The sequence below is a fragment of the Colletotrichum abscissum genome (genome assembly GCF_030869225.1).
Source record: "Colletotrichum abscissum strain IMI 504890 chromosome Unknown Scaffold_20.1, whole genome shotgun sequence".
NCBI lineage: Eukaryota > Fungi > Ascomycota > Sordariomycetes > Glomerellales > Glomerellaceae > Colletotrichum > Colletotrichum abscissum.
Window position 1 is genome coordinate 229,900 of NW_026850099.1, and position 15,486 is coordinate 245,385.

At 52.8% G+C, this 15,486-nt stretch overlaps 6 protein-coding genes across 6 annotated transcripts; 4 read left to right on the forward strand and 2 right to left on the reverse strand.

Moving 5' to 3' along the window:
• Positions 1–336: 336 nt before the first annotated feature.
• CABS01_08687 (amino acid permease) lies at positions 337–4,327 on the reverse strand (the record flags this gene model as incomplete). Its single annotated transcript, XM_060542045.1, has 4 exons — positions 337–1,988; positions 2,037–3,045; positions 3,101–4,086; positions 4,153–4,327. 4 exons carry the CDS (start codon positions 4,325–4,327, stop codon positions 337–339), a joined length of 3,822 nt encoding a protein of 1,273 aa, XP_060400935.1.
• Positions 4,328–5,890: 1,563 nt separating this feature from the next.
• On the forward strand, positions 5,891–6,028 carry CABS01_08688 (uncharacterized protein; the record flags this gene model as incomplete). Its single annotated transcript, XM_060542046.1, has 1 exon — positions 5,891–6,028. One exon carries the CDS (start codon positions 5,891–5,893, stop codon positions 6,026–6,028), a length of 138 nt encoding a protein of 45 aa, XP_060400936.1.
• A 1,272-nt stretch (positions 6,029–7,300) lies between these two features.
• On the forward strand, positions 7,301–11,300 carry CABS01_08689 (transmembrane amino acid transporter; the record flags this gene model as incomplete). Its single annotated transcript, XM_060542047.1, has 5 exons — positions 7,301–9,406; positions 9,472–9,644; positions 10,826–10,884; positions 10,946–11,056; positions 11,110–11,300. The coding sequence occupies 5 exons, from the start codon at positions 7,301–7,303 to the stop codon at positions 11,298–11,300; spliced, it is 2,640 nt and encodes an 879-aa protein (XP_060400937.1).
• Positions 11,301–11,739: 439 nt separating this feature from the next.
• CABS01_08690 (U6 snRNA-associated Sm-like protein LSm5) lies at positions 11,740–12,265 on the reverse strand (the record flags this gene model as incomplete). Its single annotated transcript, XM_060542048.1, has 6 exons — positions 11,740–11,775; positions 11,838–11,901; positions 11,952–11,979; positions 12,038–12,076; positions 12,135–12,191; positions 12,241–12,265. 6 exons carry the CDS (start codon positions 12,263–12,265, stop codon positions 11,740–11,742), a joined length of 249 nt encoding a protein of 82 aa, XP_060400938.1.
• Positions 12,266–12,873: 608 nt separating this feature from the next.
• CABS01_08691 (3'-5' exonuclease) lies at positions 12,874–14,574 on the forward strand (the record flags this gene model as incomplete). The annotated part of the gene is made up of 2 exons (XM_060542049.1): positions 12,874–13,852; positions 13,901–14,574. The coding sequence occupies 2 exons, from the start codon at positions 12,874–12,876 to the stop codon at positions 14,572–14,574; spliced, it is 1,653 nt and encodes a 550-aa protein (XP_060400939.1).
• A 627-nt stretch (positions 14,575–15,201) lies between these two features.
• On the forward strand, positions 15,202–15,381 carry CABS01_08692 (uncharacterized protein; the record flags this gene model as incomplete). The annotated part of the gene is made up of 1 exon (XM_060542050.1): positions 15,202–15,381. The coding sequence occupies one exon, from the start codon at positions 15,202–15,204 to the stop codon at positions 15,379–15,381; it is 180 nt and encodes a 59-aa protein (XP_060400940.1).
• Positions 15,382–15,486: the final 105 nt, after the last annotated feature.

Sequence of the window (15,486 nt, forward strand, 5' to 3'; positions counted from 1 at the left end):
TGGATGGCGAGAGTTCAAGCTGCTTATGCACCGTCGAGGGAAACTCTTTGTAAAGGCTGCAGGCGAAAGCCCATCATGGTGGTCCGGTCGCTGGCAGACAAAGAATGCTTAGTTGAATAGCTTCTCATTTCGGCCAAAGACACTGAGGAATGTGGCCGGCCCCAAAAGAGTTTACCACCACATTCCTTTGTTCCGGGTGATGATCCCCGACATAAGCCGCCGACACGCTGGAAAAAAAATAAACGCCAAAGTATGAATTAACCCCCGCGTGGTTTGACCTTATCATGGATGTTCTCCCTCGCAGGATTTGAGACATTGCCCCACCACGAGTTCAGACTATAGCCCAACCGTGACAGTCATGTTATTACTCAGGACCAACATGACGGGAGGGAGCTCGTGGCAGAGGACTTCAACGTCCGATAGATACTGCACGCTCGCCAGCTCATCCTGGCAAGTCCCCTCCGTGGGCACGGGCAACGTGGTGAACATGACGGCTGTATCTTTGCTGTTTTGCCGCATCAGCTCATTGAGGATGACATGCTGCGCTCGCGATGGCAAATCGTTGAACGAGAGCGAGATGCCTTGCGTCGAGTAGGGCGAGCCGGGCCCGTCTGCGTCGGGTCTCGAGTCTAATCTGTAGCGTCCCACAAGTTCCGCCATGTTCATGTGGACGTCGCCTAGATCTACAGTAGACGCGACCGAAGCTTTGCGTGATCTGCACGAGAGTTCCGCAAACGTACTATTCGGCTCGAACTCTTCAGCCGCCGTCACCGTCATCTCGGGCACAGGCCGACTGGAGAACCGTCCTGCAGAGGACTGTCTTGAGAATGCGGGTTGTTCCGCCCGCGGCGTCTCTTCCTCGGTGGTATCTGCAAACATGATTGTCGGACCAGACGCACCCTCCACATCGGTTCTGGTCTCCGGCATTGGACGACTTGAGAACCTCACTGCTGATGATTGTCGAGAGAGCGTTGGTCTCGTTGCTGGGGTTGCTTTCCCTGATACACTTCCCGAGGTCGCATCGTAAGTGTTGATACCCGCCGACCGAAACCCGCCCATGGAACGAGCAGATATGTTTCGATCAAGCACAGGTCGTTCCAGCGGAGTTGGAGGCGCTGACACGTTTTCGACCCTTCCCACGTGGCTTGGGCCCGCCTGACCTTCAGAACGAGCTTGTGACACCATCGTGCCGTATGATGCTGCCGGTGCAGCGCTCTTATTCGATTTGCTCCTTTTTTGTTTCGATGGACTCGTGAGTAGGTCGTCGCTCTGGCTTCGCCCTCGTCCTCGCCCAAGTAACAACGGCCGCCTGGGAGCGTCGACCTCTGGCATCTCGTCCTCGCTGTAGTCACTGCTGCCAGGTTCAAATTCAGAATCGGAATCAAGGCAAGATGGTTGTTGTTCTTGATCACTCATCTCACCGTCGGAGCCAGAGGCGTCTTCAAAAACCTCATCTCCCAAGTGAGACGTATGAATTCCAACACTGACGCCAAGGCGGGACAACCTCGAAACCGTCGGCTTCCTGGGCAGTTCCCCAAAGTGCACCAGACTTGGTCGCCGTCCACTTTCAATATCGTCCAGTGATACATGCGGGTTGAACACGCCAGGCCGCCCTGCGGTTGACTCGATGATATTCGCGAAAGACGTAAGCTCTTCGGTTGAGTTCAGATTTGGCTCACGGCCTCGGAACCTCTGCAGGTCGTCCCACCACTCTTCATCCTTTAGTATATCGTGGACCATAATCTGAGACTCGAGGTCGTTACTTTGGCCGTTGATGATCAGCTCATACGTATTGAGGTGTCCGGAAGCCAGCCAAAACACGATGACCTCGGCCTCGATCCTCAGCTTATCTAGCAAGGCCTTGACTCGCGCCCTTTCTTCTTCCACTTCACTTTCGTACTCCACAAACACCATGACGCGAATATTGTATACTTTGTGCCATGTCGGAACGCTGTAGAGGATATAGCCTAGTTGGAGAATCAAGGTATCTGCAAATGTATCAGCGAAATTCGTATTGAAACAACAATCCTGCTCACATGTGTCGAAGTTGGTTGTCAAGACACTTTTCCCATCTGACAGAACTTCTGCCGACATTTGTATCGGCCAGAGATCGAGATGTTTCTTGACGTTGGCTTTGTCCTTGCGCGGCGTTTCCAGATTTTCAAAGCCTTTGCCAATTGCGACATTCAGTTTGTACCTCAGAGCGAGATCTTCCAACATAGTCATGTAATTGGTCACACTCATCATGCCCTCTGTCTTCATCACATCCGTAGGCAGCATGCCTTCCATCAGACGCGCTGATGTGTCGCCTCGTCTCCTGCGTGAAGGCCTCTCTTTGGCTTTGGCCTGAGGGCGGGCGTTCATGTGCGACGAGCTCGGTGCTTTCGGAACCTGGAAAGAAGGTCGAGAATCTCGCAGCTCGTCCATGTTGTAGAATCCCATGACAGCAATATTTGGCCGCATGCCCCCTAGCCCAGCCGATAGAATCAAGTTTCGGATACCCCAGGTGATGGTTGGGGACATTGTAAGCTGCACGAAGGCCTTGATACGGGAGAACTCCGAGATGTACTTTGTCCATGCTGCCTGTTGAAGTCTGGCTTCGTGAACGCCGCTGTTGAAATCGTCCGTCACAATGACGTGGCCGAGAATATAGAGACCGCCTTTCTTTACGGAGTTGCAGAATTGAATCAGTCGAGTTTGGCTCCTAGGATTGTTGATGAGCAGAATGATTTGGGGCCTCCAAAACTTGATATGCTCCGGCCGCAATCGCAGCAAGTACTTTCTCACTTGGTGGTAGATGAGATTTTGCGAGACGTCGCCCCATCGCTTTGGTGGGCTGAGATAGTGAATCAGGGAAAAGAGAAAGATGAGCAAGCAGACTGCAGTAGCCGCATAAGTCTGGTCGATGAAGAACATGGCCGCTGCAGACATGATGCTGCCAGCAAAAGCTGTCTCCCAACTGAAGAACTTGAATGCAGGCCGAAAGTTGGGAGCTGATCCTATCTTGAGTAGGAAACATGCCAGGTTCATGACGAAGAAGGTCATCTGCTCTCTGTTAGTCCCAAACAGCTTCGTCTAGACTGAGTAAGCGGGTGCTCACCTGATAGCCCATGGAGATTAAAGTCGCAATCTGGTTCAAATTGGCGAACATGGCGATCTGGGCAAGCACATATGTGAGGATAATGGCTTGAATTGGTTCATCAGCCCTCTTCGTTCCTTTCGAAAATGGCAGCAGACCGGGCAGCAACTTGTCTCTGGCCAGGGCTTGCATGAGCTTGGCAGCACCAATGAGTCCCATCACGGCGGAGAAGAAGGTGACGGCACACTCTCCTGCAAGGATCAAAGGTGGGGACAAGCTCGTGACCGATATAATGTTTGTGTTGTTGAGAAATGAAGCATGCGTTGTGGTGGAAGCCATGGAGAAGACTACAACCAGGTACGCAATGAAGGTGGTCATCATCGCCCAGAGAGTTCCCTTCGGGATGTCTTTGCTAGGATTTACCAGATCTCCAGACATTGAAGCCCCTGCGAAGATTCCTGACGTGGCTGGGAACAGGATGGCAAAGACCTCTCGAAAAGTTTCAAATCCTTTGAAAGACTCGCTTTTTGTATGGGGAGCAAAGTTGTCCACCAACGTCTCGATACTAAAGCCGGTGAATCGTACACCAAGTCCATCATCTCGGAAGGGAGACTTAAACGCGGAAGATATCGGAATGCTTATAATGGCGAGACTCAATATGACAAGCAGCGCATTGCTAGCCTTGGCAAATATGCCGCTCCCGGCCAAGCACAATCCAGCACAGAGCAGCAAAGCCAAGGTTTGGAGCATGTAGACAGTCCAGTAGCCTTGGGGAAAAGACCCCCCGACGTTCAGCTTTATGCAGTCAATGAGACCAACAACATTGAGAGCGGTATTGAGGACCTGAGCGAGGTAGAAGAGCATCCCGATGGAACCGCCAAACTCAGGGCCAAGAGACCGCGAGATTACGTAGTAGGCGCCTCCGCCCTTGACTTCGCCATTTGAAGCTATAGCAGACAGAGAGAGCGTTGTCAAGAAGTCTACAAGATAAGCCGTAACGAGTAGTCCTGTGGTTTTTTTTGTTAGTGTAGGCTTAGACGGAGTGAGCGCGTCTGTGTTAGTAGCTGACGAACCAAGCATGCCCAAAAGCCCAACTTGACCAAGAATCCAGCCAAAACGGAGAAACATGAGAATGCTGAAGATATTGAGACAGACGGGGATATAGACACCCGAAACTGCACCCAACTTGGCCTTGGTACTGGTCTGCTCCATGCTGGAGAGACTCGGTCGTCTGTCGTCGCCGCCCATAGTGAAGGTCGGAAAAGGGGGTCCGGTCGTAGTCAACAGGTCGAACCGGATCTCTTCCCGGATAAGGGGACAGGGGAATGCGCCACCTCCACGATCGTTTTCCTCGGTGCCGAACCACAGTGAAGAGCCGACACGACAAAGATTTGACGAACTTCAGTGACGGAGATGGGATGGTTGCTCGTTCGGTCAAGAACAACTTAACGGTGTGGGAGCGCAGCGCATAGGTATATACGTTTGAGTCCCCGCCCTTAATCGCACCAGTGTGTAATGTTGGACTGGGCTGGCTAATCAACCCCCCAGTGCGTCCAAGTGTAGTTGAACGATGGCTTGCGGCGCGGCGGCGGTGATCACGGCGACCAGTAAGAGAATGGCCTGGTTGGGACGGCGGGCCGCACAGGCATCCAACTGGCCCGGCGCATGTCTCGCGTCTTTCTCGTCGTCTCGTTTTCAGGGTTCACCGTTCTGCGAGCCAGGGATATCTGGGGCGATCCAATGCAAGCCTCTCCAATACCCCGCGTGCCGATTGGAAAGCTGCGATATGCTCCAGCCGGTCGCGCCGTGTTTGTTGGTGGTCCACTCACACAAACAAGCACCAAAGCCTGGGAAATGCAGTGAGATGCAGCACAAGAGGCCGAAGCAGGAGGACGAAACGACGTCATCCAGCAGCGAAGGACAGATCGGACAGGTCAGTCGCCAATGCGTGACAAGCGGTCACTGTGGTAGCACTGTGGGTTGTGCAGAGCCGTTTTCTCGTGTCCAAGGATCTGTGATGAGGGGTAGTGACTAGTAGGGTATCCTGCAGAATCGAGATGCGATTTCTTTGGAATCCCCTATGATATCCCGTAGTGTAAGGTACCTGTGATTAGGTAGCTTCTGGACGTTGTCGGTTGGGGGTACGTCGCCCGCTTTGCCCGATCCCCCACGAGCCTCGAGAGAGCTTCCATGCCACAGATAGATAGAGACAGGCGTGGTAGGGCGATGGGCATGGCATCACAGGCCAACGAGAATAGCGTCAAGTGTCAAATGCCTGGCATCTGCCAGCCATCTGGCTCGACATTCCATCTGATGCTGGCGTGGCAGGGTTCGACCTCCAAAATAGAAAACAAGAGACCAGTCGGTTGACTCAGGCGCATGACAGCGGTAAGCCGGAGATTCCAATGGGATGGGCCGGATTGGCCGCTGGTACCGCGAAATTCGAACGAGTACCTAGTCACCAGTGTGGCTTTGCCGCTTATCAGCCAGCAGCATGGGAGTGTCAGTGTGGGAGTGTCGAGTATCTCTGCTTCATGACTCGATGATGGGGTTTCAATGCCGGAGGTGAAGGGTTGGTGAAGTGAACCTGAGGGCGAAGAGTGCAGGCGCACGGGATGCGAAATCAGCGATGCACCACACCCAGACAGACACCAGGTACCGCTACATGCGCGGGCTCATTCGAGTCTTGAGGTGAGGTGCTGTTCACCTACCTGACAATTCTGGCCAAGGGAGGTGAGAGGTGGAGAGCTGCCGAAAAGCACCCGCCGCGGGGCTCCAAAACACGTTCATACGCAGCCCGCGCCAGGATTAATGAGCGCGCTAGCCCCCCACTCTCTCTCCCATTTCACCGTGCCACCGTCAGAGCAAGAGGAACAAGTGAGGCGGGATGTGCATGCAGCCAATGACACCTGTTCGCTTATTGTGGCGGTCGAGATGTGCCTTACCTAAGCTGGTAAGATCCGATGGGAACCTTGGTTTTTTTGGTAGTGTGCGCTGGCAGTAAGACGAAATACTCGGCTCATTTCTAGTAAAAACTGTAGGTCGTATCCATTATGAGGCGTTTAGCAAGTCTCGAAGTGACCGGAGGATGGCCGGTCATTGGAAAGAAAGACACATATCCCAGAGATTTTCGCTGTGCTGTTTTGCTGTGCTGAATCAGACATGCGATTGACGGTCAATACCAGCCAGTCCGATGGCCAGAAGCAGATTTCCTGGCGTAGATAGTAGGTACAGTCGAATCTGCGGTTCCCGGTCAAAGTGTTCAAGATATTACATAAGGAAAAAGTCAGAGATGAGAGCAGAAACAGAGGGAATGGAATAAGACGAGAAACAATGATCGGAATCACCCAAGTAGACTATGTATTGTTGTTGTACCTAGGGAACTCGAGACAGCGCTGCAGCAATGTAGATAAGTAGATGATGCATTCGCATCTCATCGTTGGTGGCTGGAGCTTACCAGCTGTGACATGGAGTAGCACGGCGACGTGATTATTCAAGAGTACCGTTACCAAGCACTGAAAACCTAGGAGACCTCGCAACCCATGTCTGAGAGACTGAGACAAGACCTCACCTGGAGGCTGGGGCAGCGTAGAGCGGCTAACACAGGCACAACATTGCCTTGCAGGTTCAGTACCAAGCATGGTCAGCATGCCCGGAGGGTGGAGCGAGGAACCCGAGAGAGCTCCTGGGTGCTACCTTAGGCTGTCGGTTGTCATAGCCCGACGGGTTTCGGCAGCGCAGCCACAGCTCCCGACACCACCCAGGGCCTGCTACAGCGTATGAGCCTACAGGGCAGGGCAGGCTGCCAGGTAGCGCTACCTACCCGACGCTATCTGTGTGAGCCACAGACTCTCCAGACCTGCCAGATTAGGTCACCCGACCCGCTTGGAAGCGGCGTCCTTATCACGGGTTCCCAGTAGCAACAGCTTCGAACGCACATCCCCCCAAGCCGTGCGCTGCAATTGATCTCGTCAGCTGTCTTACAACTGAGTCCAGGTAAACTCTCCCCGTACTTGAATCGAACCTACGTCTTCTCCATCATCTAGCTCTCCTTCTCTTCCCGGTTCCGTCCCATCTCATCTTCTCCCGCCCATGACACCTCGCTAACTTTGTTGTCTGTTGTTGATCCAGTTCGGAATCTGCAACGCTGTGGTTGGAGGCTCCTCGATATACCGAATACCGGCATTCGATAGTCCGCGACCGGTTTCATTAGGCACCATCATGGCATCTCCTTCGAGAGATCCCCTCAGCATTCCCAGGGCCGACTCCCCGTCCCGACAATTCGGCTCTCTACCTCGAGCAGACGCCACCGCTCGCCTGGCATCGCCCGTACCCTCGCAGCAATATGGCACTCCCCAGACCGGCCGCTTCGTCGGGAGCTCAAGTAGGCTAGGCGATGCCAGCGAGACGGCAAGTCTCGCTCCTCTTGCCGGAGCTGCTCCTTCAAGCGTTCAAGGTCCCGGTGTCTCGGCTCTCGCCGCCGCCTTGTCCAACTCGCTGGGGACATCTCCACCGAGGCATGGCACACCACCGGTGCGCTCTGCCACCCCTCCGGCACGACCTCTTTCCCCTGCTGCTGCCGGCGCTCAGCTTTCGAGCACGCCCATGACCAACTATGGATCTTTCGACTCTCGTTCGCGAAACGCCGGTGCTGGCGCCTACGAAGACCCCGAGATTGTCAAGAGGCATTTGGTTCAGCCCACCGACGCTGCTTCTGAAGAGTCTAGCATGCGTGATGGTGTGAAGGGCAAGCAGGCCGTGAACGCCGACGCCGACACCGGACTGAACGAGGACGAGTTTTCGAGTTTGCAGCTACAAGGCGGAGACGTGACTCGAGGCATTTACAAGTGGACCGAAGAGGCAGAAGCCCGTAGCAAGATGCAGCGCAGCAAGAGTTTCAGCGTTTCGCGTCCGGATCCCGAGACTGATATTCTTGATATCAATACAATCAAAGTTCCCGGAGGTTTCCGTCGCAACTACCTCCGTAGAGCGGCAAGAAGCCCCTCCACGGCCAGAGATGGTGGTGAGCGCGGCGAGGCTAGCGAAGCTCCCCAGCCTCGGCTGCTGACGTCCAGCTTCCTCGAGTTCCTCTCGATATATGGTCACTTCGCAGGTGAAGAGTTGGAGGAAGACGACGAGGCCCTACGACCCGGCGAATACTTCTCCTCAGGCGAGGACATGTACGAAAGCGACGACGAAAGCGATGACGACAGAGAGCCTATGGAAGACAGCGCGCTGTTGACACCGTCGCGCCACAGAAGGAGACGCAAGCAGCGTGGCGGCAGTGGAAAGAACAGTCCCATGAGTGCGGCGCTGCTTCTGCTCAAGTCGTTCGTTGGTACGGGAGTTCTCTTCTTGCCTCGCGCTTATCTGAACGGTGGTATGGTCTTCAGCAACGCTGTCTTGCTTGGGGTTGCAGCGCTGAGCTACTACTGCTTCGTTCTATTGGTCACGACTCGTCTCAAGGTCGACGGATCTTTTGGTGATCTTGGCGGCATTCTTTATGGCAAGTGGATGAGGGCGACTATCCTATCGTCTATCGTTATAAGCCAGATCGGGTTCGTGGCGGCGTACATGGTCTTTACGTCAGAAAATCTGCAGGCCGTTATTCTAGCGGTATCGGACTGCAAATCCAACATCGCTGTCAAGTGGTTGATCCTCTTGCAGGTGCTTGTCTTCCTGCCATTCTCCCTACTGCGAGACATCGAGAAGCTGAGTTTTACTGCTCTGATCGCAGACGCCTTCATTCTACTTGGTCTTGCATACCTGCTATACTACGACATTCTCACCTTGGCCACCAATGGTATCGCGGACATCATCCAGTTCAACCGCAACGACTGGACCTTGTTCATAGGCACGGCAATCTTTACGTTTGAAGGAATTGGCCTCATCATCCCTATTCAGGAGTCGATGAAGAACCCCAGCAAGTTCCCTCGTGTCATGTTGGCGGTCATGATCATCATCTCGGTCATCTTCATCGGCATGGGTGCCATCTCCTACGCCGCCTACGGGTCCAAGACCGAGACTGTGGTGCTCCTCAACATGCCCCAAGACAACAAGGCTGTCAACAGTGTCCAGTTCCTTTACTCCATCGCCATTATGCTGTCAATTCCTCTGCAGCTTTTCCCCGCTATCAAGATTACCGAGAATGCGTTGTTCACAAAGAGCGGAAAGTACAATCCCTACATCAAGTGGCAGAAGAACCTCTACCGCTTTTTCTTTGTCATTCTTTGCGCCGTCATCGCATGGGGTGGTGCGGACGATCTAGACAAGTTCGTTGCCCTCGTCGGTAATTTTGCTTGCATTCCACTTGTCTACATCTACCCGGTGAGTACAATCATGCACATGACCTAATTTGTCAATATAGAATCTGACTGCTAACCCTCAAATAGCCCCTGCTTCACTACAAGGCCGTTGCGAGAAACAGGCTCTGGAAGATTTCTGATATCATACTCTGCATCTTTGGCTTCGTCGCTATGGCTTATACCACAACCTTGACTGTTTACAGCTGGGCTGGTGGCTCCGATGGTGCTAAACCTCCGGCATACTGCGACCGCAGGGGGAAGTAAATCGGCACAAAGCGCCTGAGGGAAACGCATGCGACTGCATTTTTTAATTGTCATTCAGTGCTGTCTGAAAAGCGTTGGGTAATCATTGCATGGATTCCAGCGGGTTCTTCAAGGGTTTTGGACAGCATCGGCCGGTCGTCAATGAGCATGGGCTTGTACATAGACTGAAGAACAAGAGGCTCATCGCCACGTTTATAGTTCTGTATGTGTATACGTAGCAGTGGTTTTGAATCAACTTATCCTTCGACTCCTTTCGAAAATCATCTGAGGACATAGAGGCCAAGAAAACGAAAATTTCTTATGGCTTAGCGAGTTTCAATCTAATCTATTGAGGTGAAATGAAGATCAAGGAAGACGTGGAAGGTCGTAATAGCTAATGCACCGCCACATTTGTACATCTGTGGCGCAGCCTAAATCTCTAGGACCCACTACCTAGGACTCCAGCCCATCTTTACTGAGAAGGAGCCTGAGCTTCACCACGTCCAACTCACTCACCAGCATCTCTCATACCCCGGCTGAACTCTCAAATTCAATCACATTACCAACCAAAAGGTAGTCATCAATTCCTCGTCATGAAAGAACGTTCCACTAACCATAATAGAGTCTCACTTCGGTATTCTGCGTTCAGTTATCTCCAACTACGCATTGTCTTCAGCTTTGTCCTCAAAGTCTCGTTACAACCGACTCCACCCTCCCCTTTACTATCACGAATCACCAAGATGAACGCGCCTGATCGGTGAGACAATCTTCACGCTTTTCTTTTGTGAGATTTGGAGGGAGTCTATGTCTGCCTGGTCGGAAGACGGACTCGAAACGGCTTCACCTTGTTATGATTCCCTTCAGGCTTCCCTTCCCGTCACCCTTCCCGTCACCCTCGAGGAGGTGGCCATGGTCTTCTCCTGGCTTCCTTGCCGGGCTCTGCCAGAGGCTCCTTCGCAAGGCACGGAACTACGTCTTTAAATCTCTATCCTGCATTTCAACATTGCTCCTGTTTTTCCACGCACATAAACCATCGCATCACTGCTTTATCAGGCATATCAAAGACTCCCAGACTCCAGAACCACCCTCTCTCAACGCATCTGAGCCACATCATGTCTTCCCAATCTGAGAACCTTCCTCCTCGGCGCGTCTTTTTGCGAGTAAACGGAACCCGGAAATTGAACTAACTCTTTCATAGTTTCGAGCTCTTCCTGCTCGGTGAAGGCGAGAAGAAGATCGAGGAGAATGTCTTCTCTGGTACGATTTGTACACCCTTCAACCATTTTCCTAGCCTTCGGCCAAGCTAAACGCCTCCCAGGAATGTCCAACACGTCCGACTTCGTCATCAAGAAGGAGGACCACACTCTTGGCAACCTCCTGTCCGAGCACCTGAAGATGCACAAGAACGTCCTCATGGCGGGCTACAAGAGTAAGGCGCATTGCCCTCCAACCAGCGTCAAGCATACTAAACCTTTGTCACAGTCGCGCATCCAAACGTCCCCGAGATGTTCATTCGAGTCCAGACAGACGGCACGATCACCGCCAAGGAAGCCTTGGTACAGGTCATCAAGAAGCTCATGCAGGACTTGTCCCACCTCAGTCGCGAGTTTACTCGCGAGTTCGAGCTTCGTCGCATGGTCGAGGCCGGCCGTTCGAATCAGCAGGGCCAGTAAGGCGGACATACGAGACGATGGTTTACATCTCGCGTGGGATTTTTCCTCTGGGCGTTAGGCGGATAAGGTCATTACGGAATAACGGTCTGATACCGAAGTTTGGCATGGGGAATCGTCATATTGGTTTTCGCATTCCGGGCTGAGATAGGGCCTCGGATTAGAAAAAGTTGATCATTGCGCATTACGTCGTCAATTTCGCGATGCTCTGAAAGGCTCCCTACGTGACATTTTTTATGTGTATGCCCAGTCCCTTGAAGCCCTCTTTGGTGCTGTCTCCTTGGGTAGCGAGTCAACGCCTTCAGCCGTCATGGCATTGCTCGTACCACCCCTGGTGCCTCCCTCATGCCATCCTTTAGGTTATAGAAATCATGAACCTAGTCTATCTATGATCTTGAAGAGCGGCTGCCTCTGCTCAAATGCGACCCTTGTCCAAACTTCTTCATGCGGTCACCGGACCCTCTCCTCCAGGAATGAGCTGCTCATCATCAGTCTCTCTCCTCCACTCTCTTAGAAAACCCAATAGGAAACGTGACGTACCATGCAAATGTTGTTGCCGTTCAGCAGGATCTTGGGAAGCTTTGTGTGGTTGCCAGAGTAGTCGCTAGGCCGTAGTTAGCAGGGGTATACGTTTCCGTCAAAACGGCCACATACAATTCTGTCACGTCCTCCAACACCATGTCTGTTTTCTCGTTAGATATTTCCAGCCATGGGTAGCGCAACATTCAATATTTACTTACTGACGTAGTCATCGAAACCCAGGAGCGTGCCGCTGAATTCTGCCATCATTCGAGTCAGCAGATCAGGTTCACTCGAGCCCTTGATGGTCAGTTGTACCCTTGTCACCCTTCATGACAACCCAGATCCTCGATCCAACACATTTGTCGATAAGTTCTATCTTCGTCAGCTTCGACGATCTGCATTCATGGGCTTGTCCACTCACCCAGAGGGAGCAGTTGCGACGCCATTTTGCCGCTTAAATCTTTGAATCTGGTGGAGATTCTGAACTCTTCACGTTTGAAGTCTCCTTACAGGGGTTCCGCAGGGATTAAAGTCGTCGAACGAAATGATGGTCGTTTTGATACACCAAACGAAGGTTCTTTGCCTGACCAAAACGGCGCTGCTCAAGATGATGGACGTCGTGGACTTAGGCCGGAGGGGTGAGCGTAGAGGCCCATGTCAGGTGACTGCGCGATGAGCTGTGAATGACTAAGCCACATCACTGGAGCTCCCAGCTGTCGTTGCCGCCAACTGGGCGCGTATCACCCACAGAGCCTACTCCGTACTTTAATTGAACCCCTCCATCACCCACGACGCGTCTGCCTGAAGAATACCGTTCTTCACTTTGTCGCGCCAATGCCCGGTGGCAAATATGGCGCTTCACTCCCCCTTCAGATGCACCCGCGAGTAGCGGTGATGAGCTTCCCTAGACGCAGCAGTTCTATTCTATATAATCATCGACTTTTGCCGAGGTCGGTGCTGGTACAAACGTATGAACACCGATTTCACCAAACTGCAAGCTGCCCTTGGCTTTTCACTGACAGTATCGACGACTCGCAGACGTTCCAAATCAACAATGTATCCTTCTTCCTACGCCAGACTATGGAACCCCATTCGAGGCATCGTCTTCGGCCAAGCGAGTCAGAACGAGACATCCCATCCTCGAGTGGACATGTTGCGTTCTCTCCACACCACGACACCAGACAACAGCCAGCCCTCAGTCGCGACGAAGCCGAATAACGAGATTATCGACTCTGACAGCGATGACCTGCCTTTCTACACCGCTCCGGAGTACCAGCCCGCGCTGGACAACGTTCCCACTGCCCAGACGCTCCAAGCAGAGACCGCAGGGGGTCCGAAGGAGGGCAAGGCTGAGGCTGAGACGAAGGCGGCTACAGAGCCAGCAGATCCTCCGCAGACAGACTTGGATTTCAAGATCCCTCTGCCGGCATTCCGGAAAGCCCAAGCTGCAAAAGAGAACACGGGAGACTCATTCTGGTCTTACACGCTCTTTCGAGGACCATCGGTAGGCGGGGCCGAGCAAAAGGTCAAGGTGCACTACTGCAAGACCAAACACACCATGGAGAGAGTGTGTCAATACTTTGTGAATGATTCAGTCCTTGGGTTCGACCTCGAGTGGTTCCCGGATGCGAAGAAGACCTCGGGTCCGAAGAAGAATGTTTCCTTGATCCAGGTCGCCAACGAGAGTCGGATCGCTCTATTTCACATTGCCTTATTTCCCACCGACGACTTTGTCGCTCCGACATTTCGGAAGATCATGGAGGACTCGGATGTGCGAAAGGTCGGCGTGAACATCAAGGGTGACTGTACGCGGATACGAAACCATCTGCAGGTCGATACGAGGGGAGTCTTCGAGTTGAGCCATATGTATAAGCTTGTGAAGTACTCAGCAAGTGGCGAAGTGAGACTGATCAACAAGAGGCCTGTACCTCTGGCTACAATGGTCAAGGAACACCTTGGTCTTCCCATGTTCAAGGGGCAGGATGTCCGGTCGAGTGACTGGTCCCAGTCCCTGAACATGGACCAGCTCATGTGTAAGTGTTAGCAGAAACTTTTCTCTACTGCTTGCTAACTCCGCCTAGACTCTGCTTCAGATGCCTATGCCGGCTTTCAACTATTCCATGTTCTCAATGGGAAGCGCAAGAGCCTCGATCCAACTCCGCCGCTCCCGTATAATGCTGAGCTCGGCCTGAACATCCGGCTCGCAGACGGTGTCACCCTCCCAATGGCAGAAGAGAATATTGAACCTCTGGAGGCTGACCCGCGCAACATCTCAGCACCTCTGTCGGCCTCGGAGTGCCAAGCAATCAGAGACAGTCTCGAAGTTGAGGCAGATGGCGAGGGTCAATCAATCGCCGAGAGCGTGAGAGCCGCCAAACTGGCTGCTCCAACCCAGAAGCGCCAAAAGGATGCCAGGGTCGTTGCTGCCGATGAGAAGCTGGCCAGCTATCGGACCACCATCAAATCCCTCCACGCCTCACCTTCCGCCGTACGAGCCTACTTCATCTGGAACGATAACGAGGACCTCACGCCCGAGGCCGTTGCTAAGGTCCTCCGAGACCCGCCGCTCCAGACGAACACGGTCGTGAGCTACATTCTGGAGGCTCTCAAGTTGGAAAAGCTGTCGTTCGACAAGAAGCGGCTGCGAAACGAGATTCTGCACACGCTGCCGAAGGAGGTTCTGCAAGGCAGGTACAAAGCTTTGATGTTGGAGGCTCATAAGCCCGATACTGGGGCCTCTTCTTCGGTTGCGTGAGATGATGCGCAGCTACATTCACGAAGAGGGTAGCATGACGAGTCAGCGAACCAAGAAAAATACGTTGAGTAGTTCAGCATTGGATTCATGCATAATAGAGATACCCGCATTGGTTACATTTCACCTCCCTCCACGAGCACAGTCTTCGCTAGTAATCAGCAGCCCGTGAGAAAACATATGGACGCGTCAACTCTTTGCCAATCGCCGAGCCGCACGTCAGCCACAGCCGCACCTGCATGTTTCGAAACATGAATTGCGGTAGAGCTCTTTGATTGGTGCTCTTGTTTTGTCTTCATGATGTCTGCCGTCCATTGTGTATTCCACCGTAACAACACGCACTCACCCTTAATGAACTCTCATCCCTATGGCTTCCATTATCGGCACCAAAGACGGACCAGTTCATCAACAAGCACCGTCCGTTGTAGTCGATGGCCGAGCGGTACGAATTCTGGCAAAGAACGTATGTTGGCTCACGGTCTTACATAATGCCATGGATAGCTTGTTTTTTTTTCTTTTGCGTGCAATAGGTTGCGGGGCCGAGTCGACTTTTTGTTTTGTTTTGAGCCACAGGGATTTACTGTTATTTTTGTCATTTTCTATCTAACCGTTTTCTTGGGTCAGTTATTCATGCTCTTGATGCATGTCAGTAAGCTTGTTGTGGTGGGGAGAGGCCCAGCACAGCACATATCATCACACCGGACTTGTACTATTGACTCCTATTGCCTGGGTGACATGACTTTGGGGTTACACGACATGAAAGACCTATCTCATCGTCGTCGTCGTCGTCGTTGTCATCGTATCGTTTGAATGGGTATTGGACGATATCTCTCGTCACAGCCACAATCTTGCGCGACGCGATGATACGTCGTTGACATTGTCTGTCTACGACTGTCGGCGCGTGGTGTGAGGCTT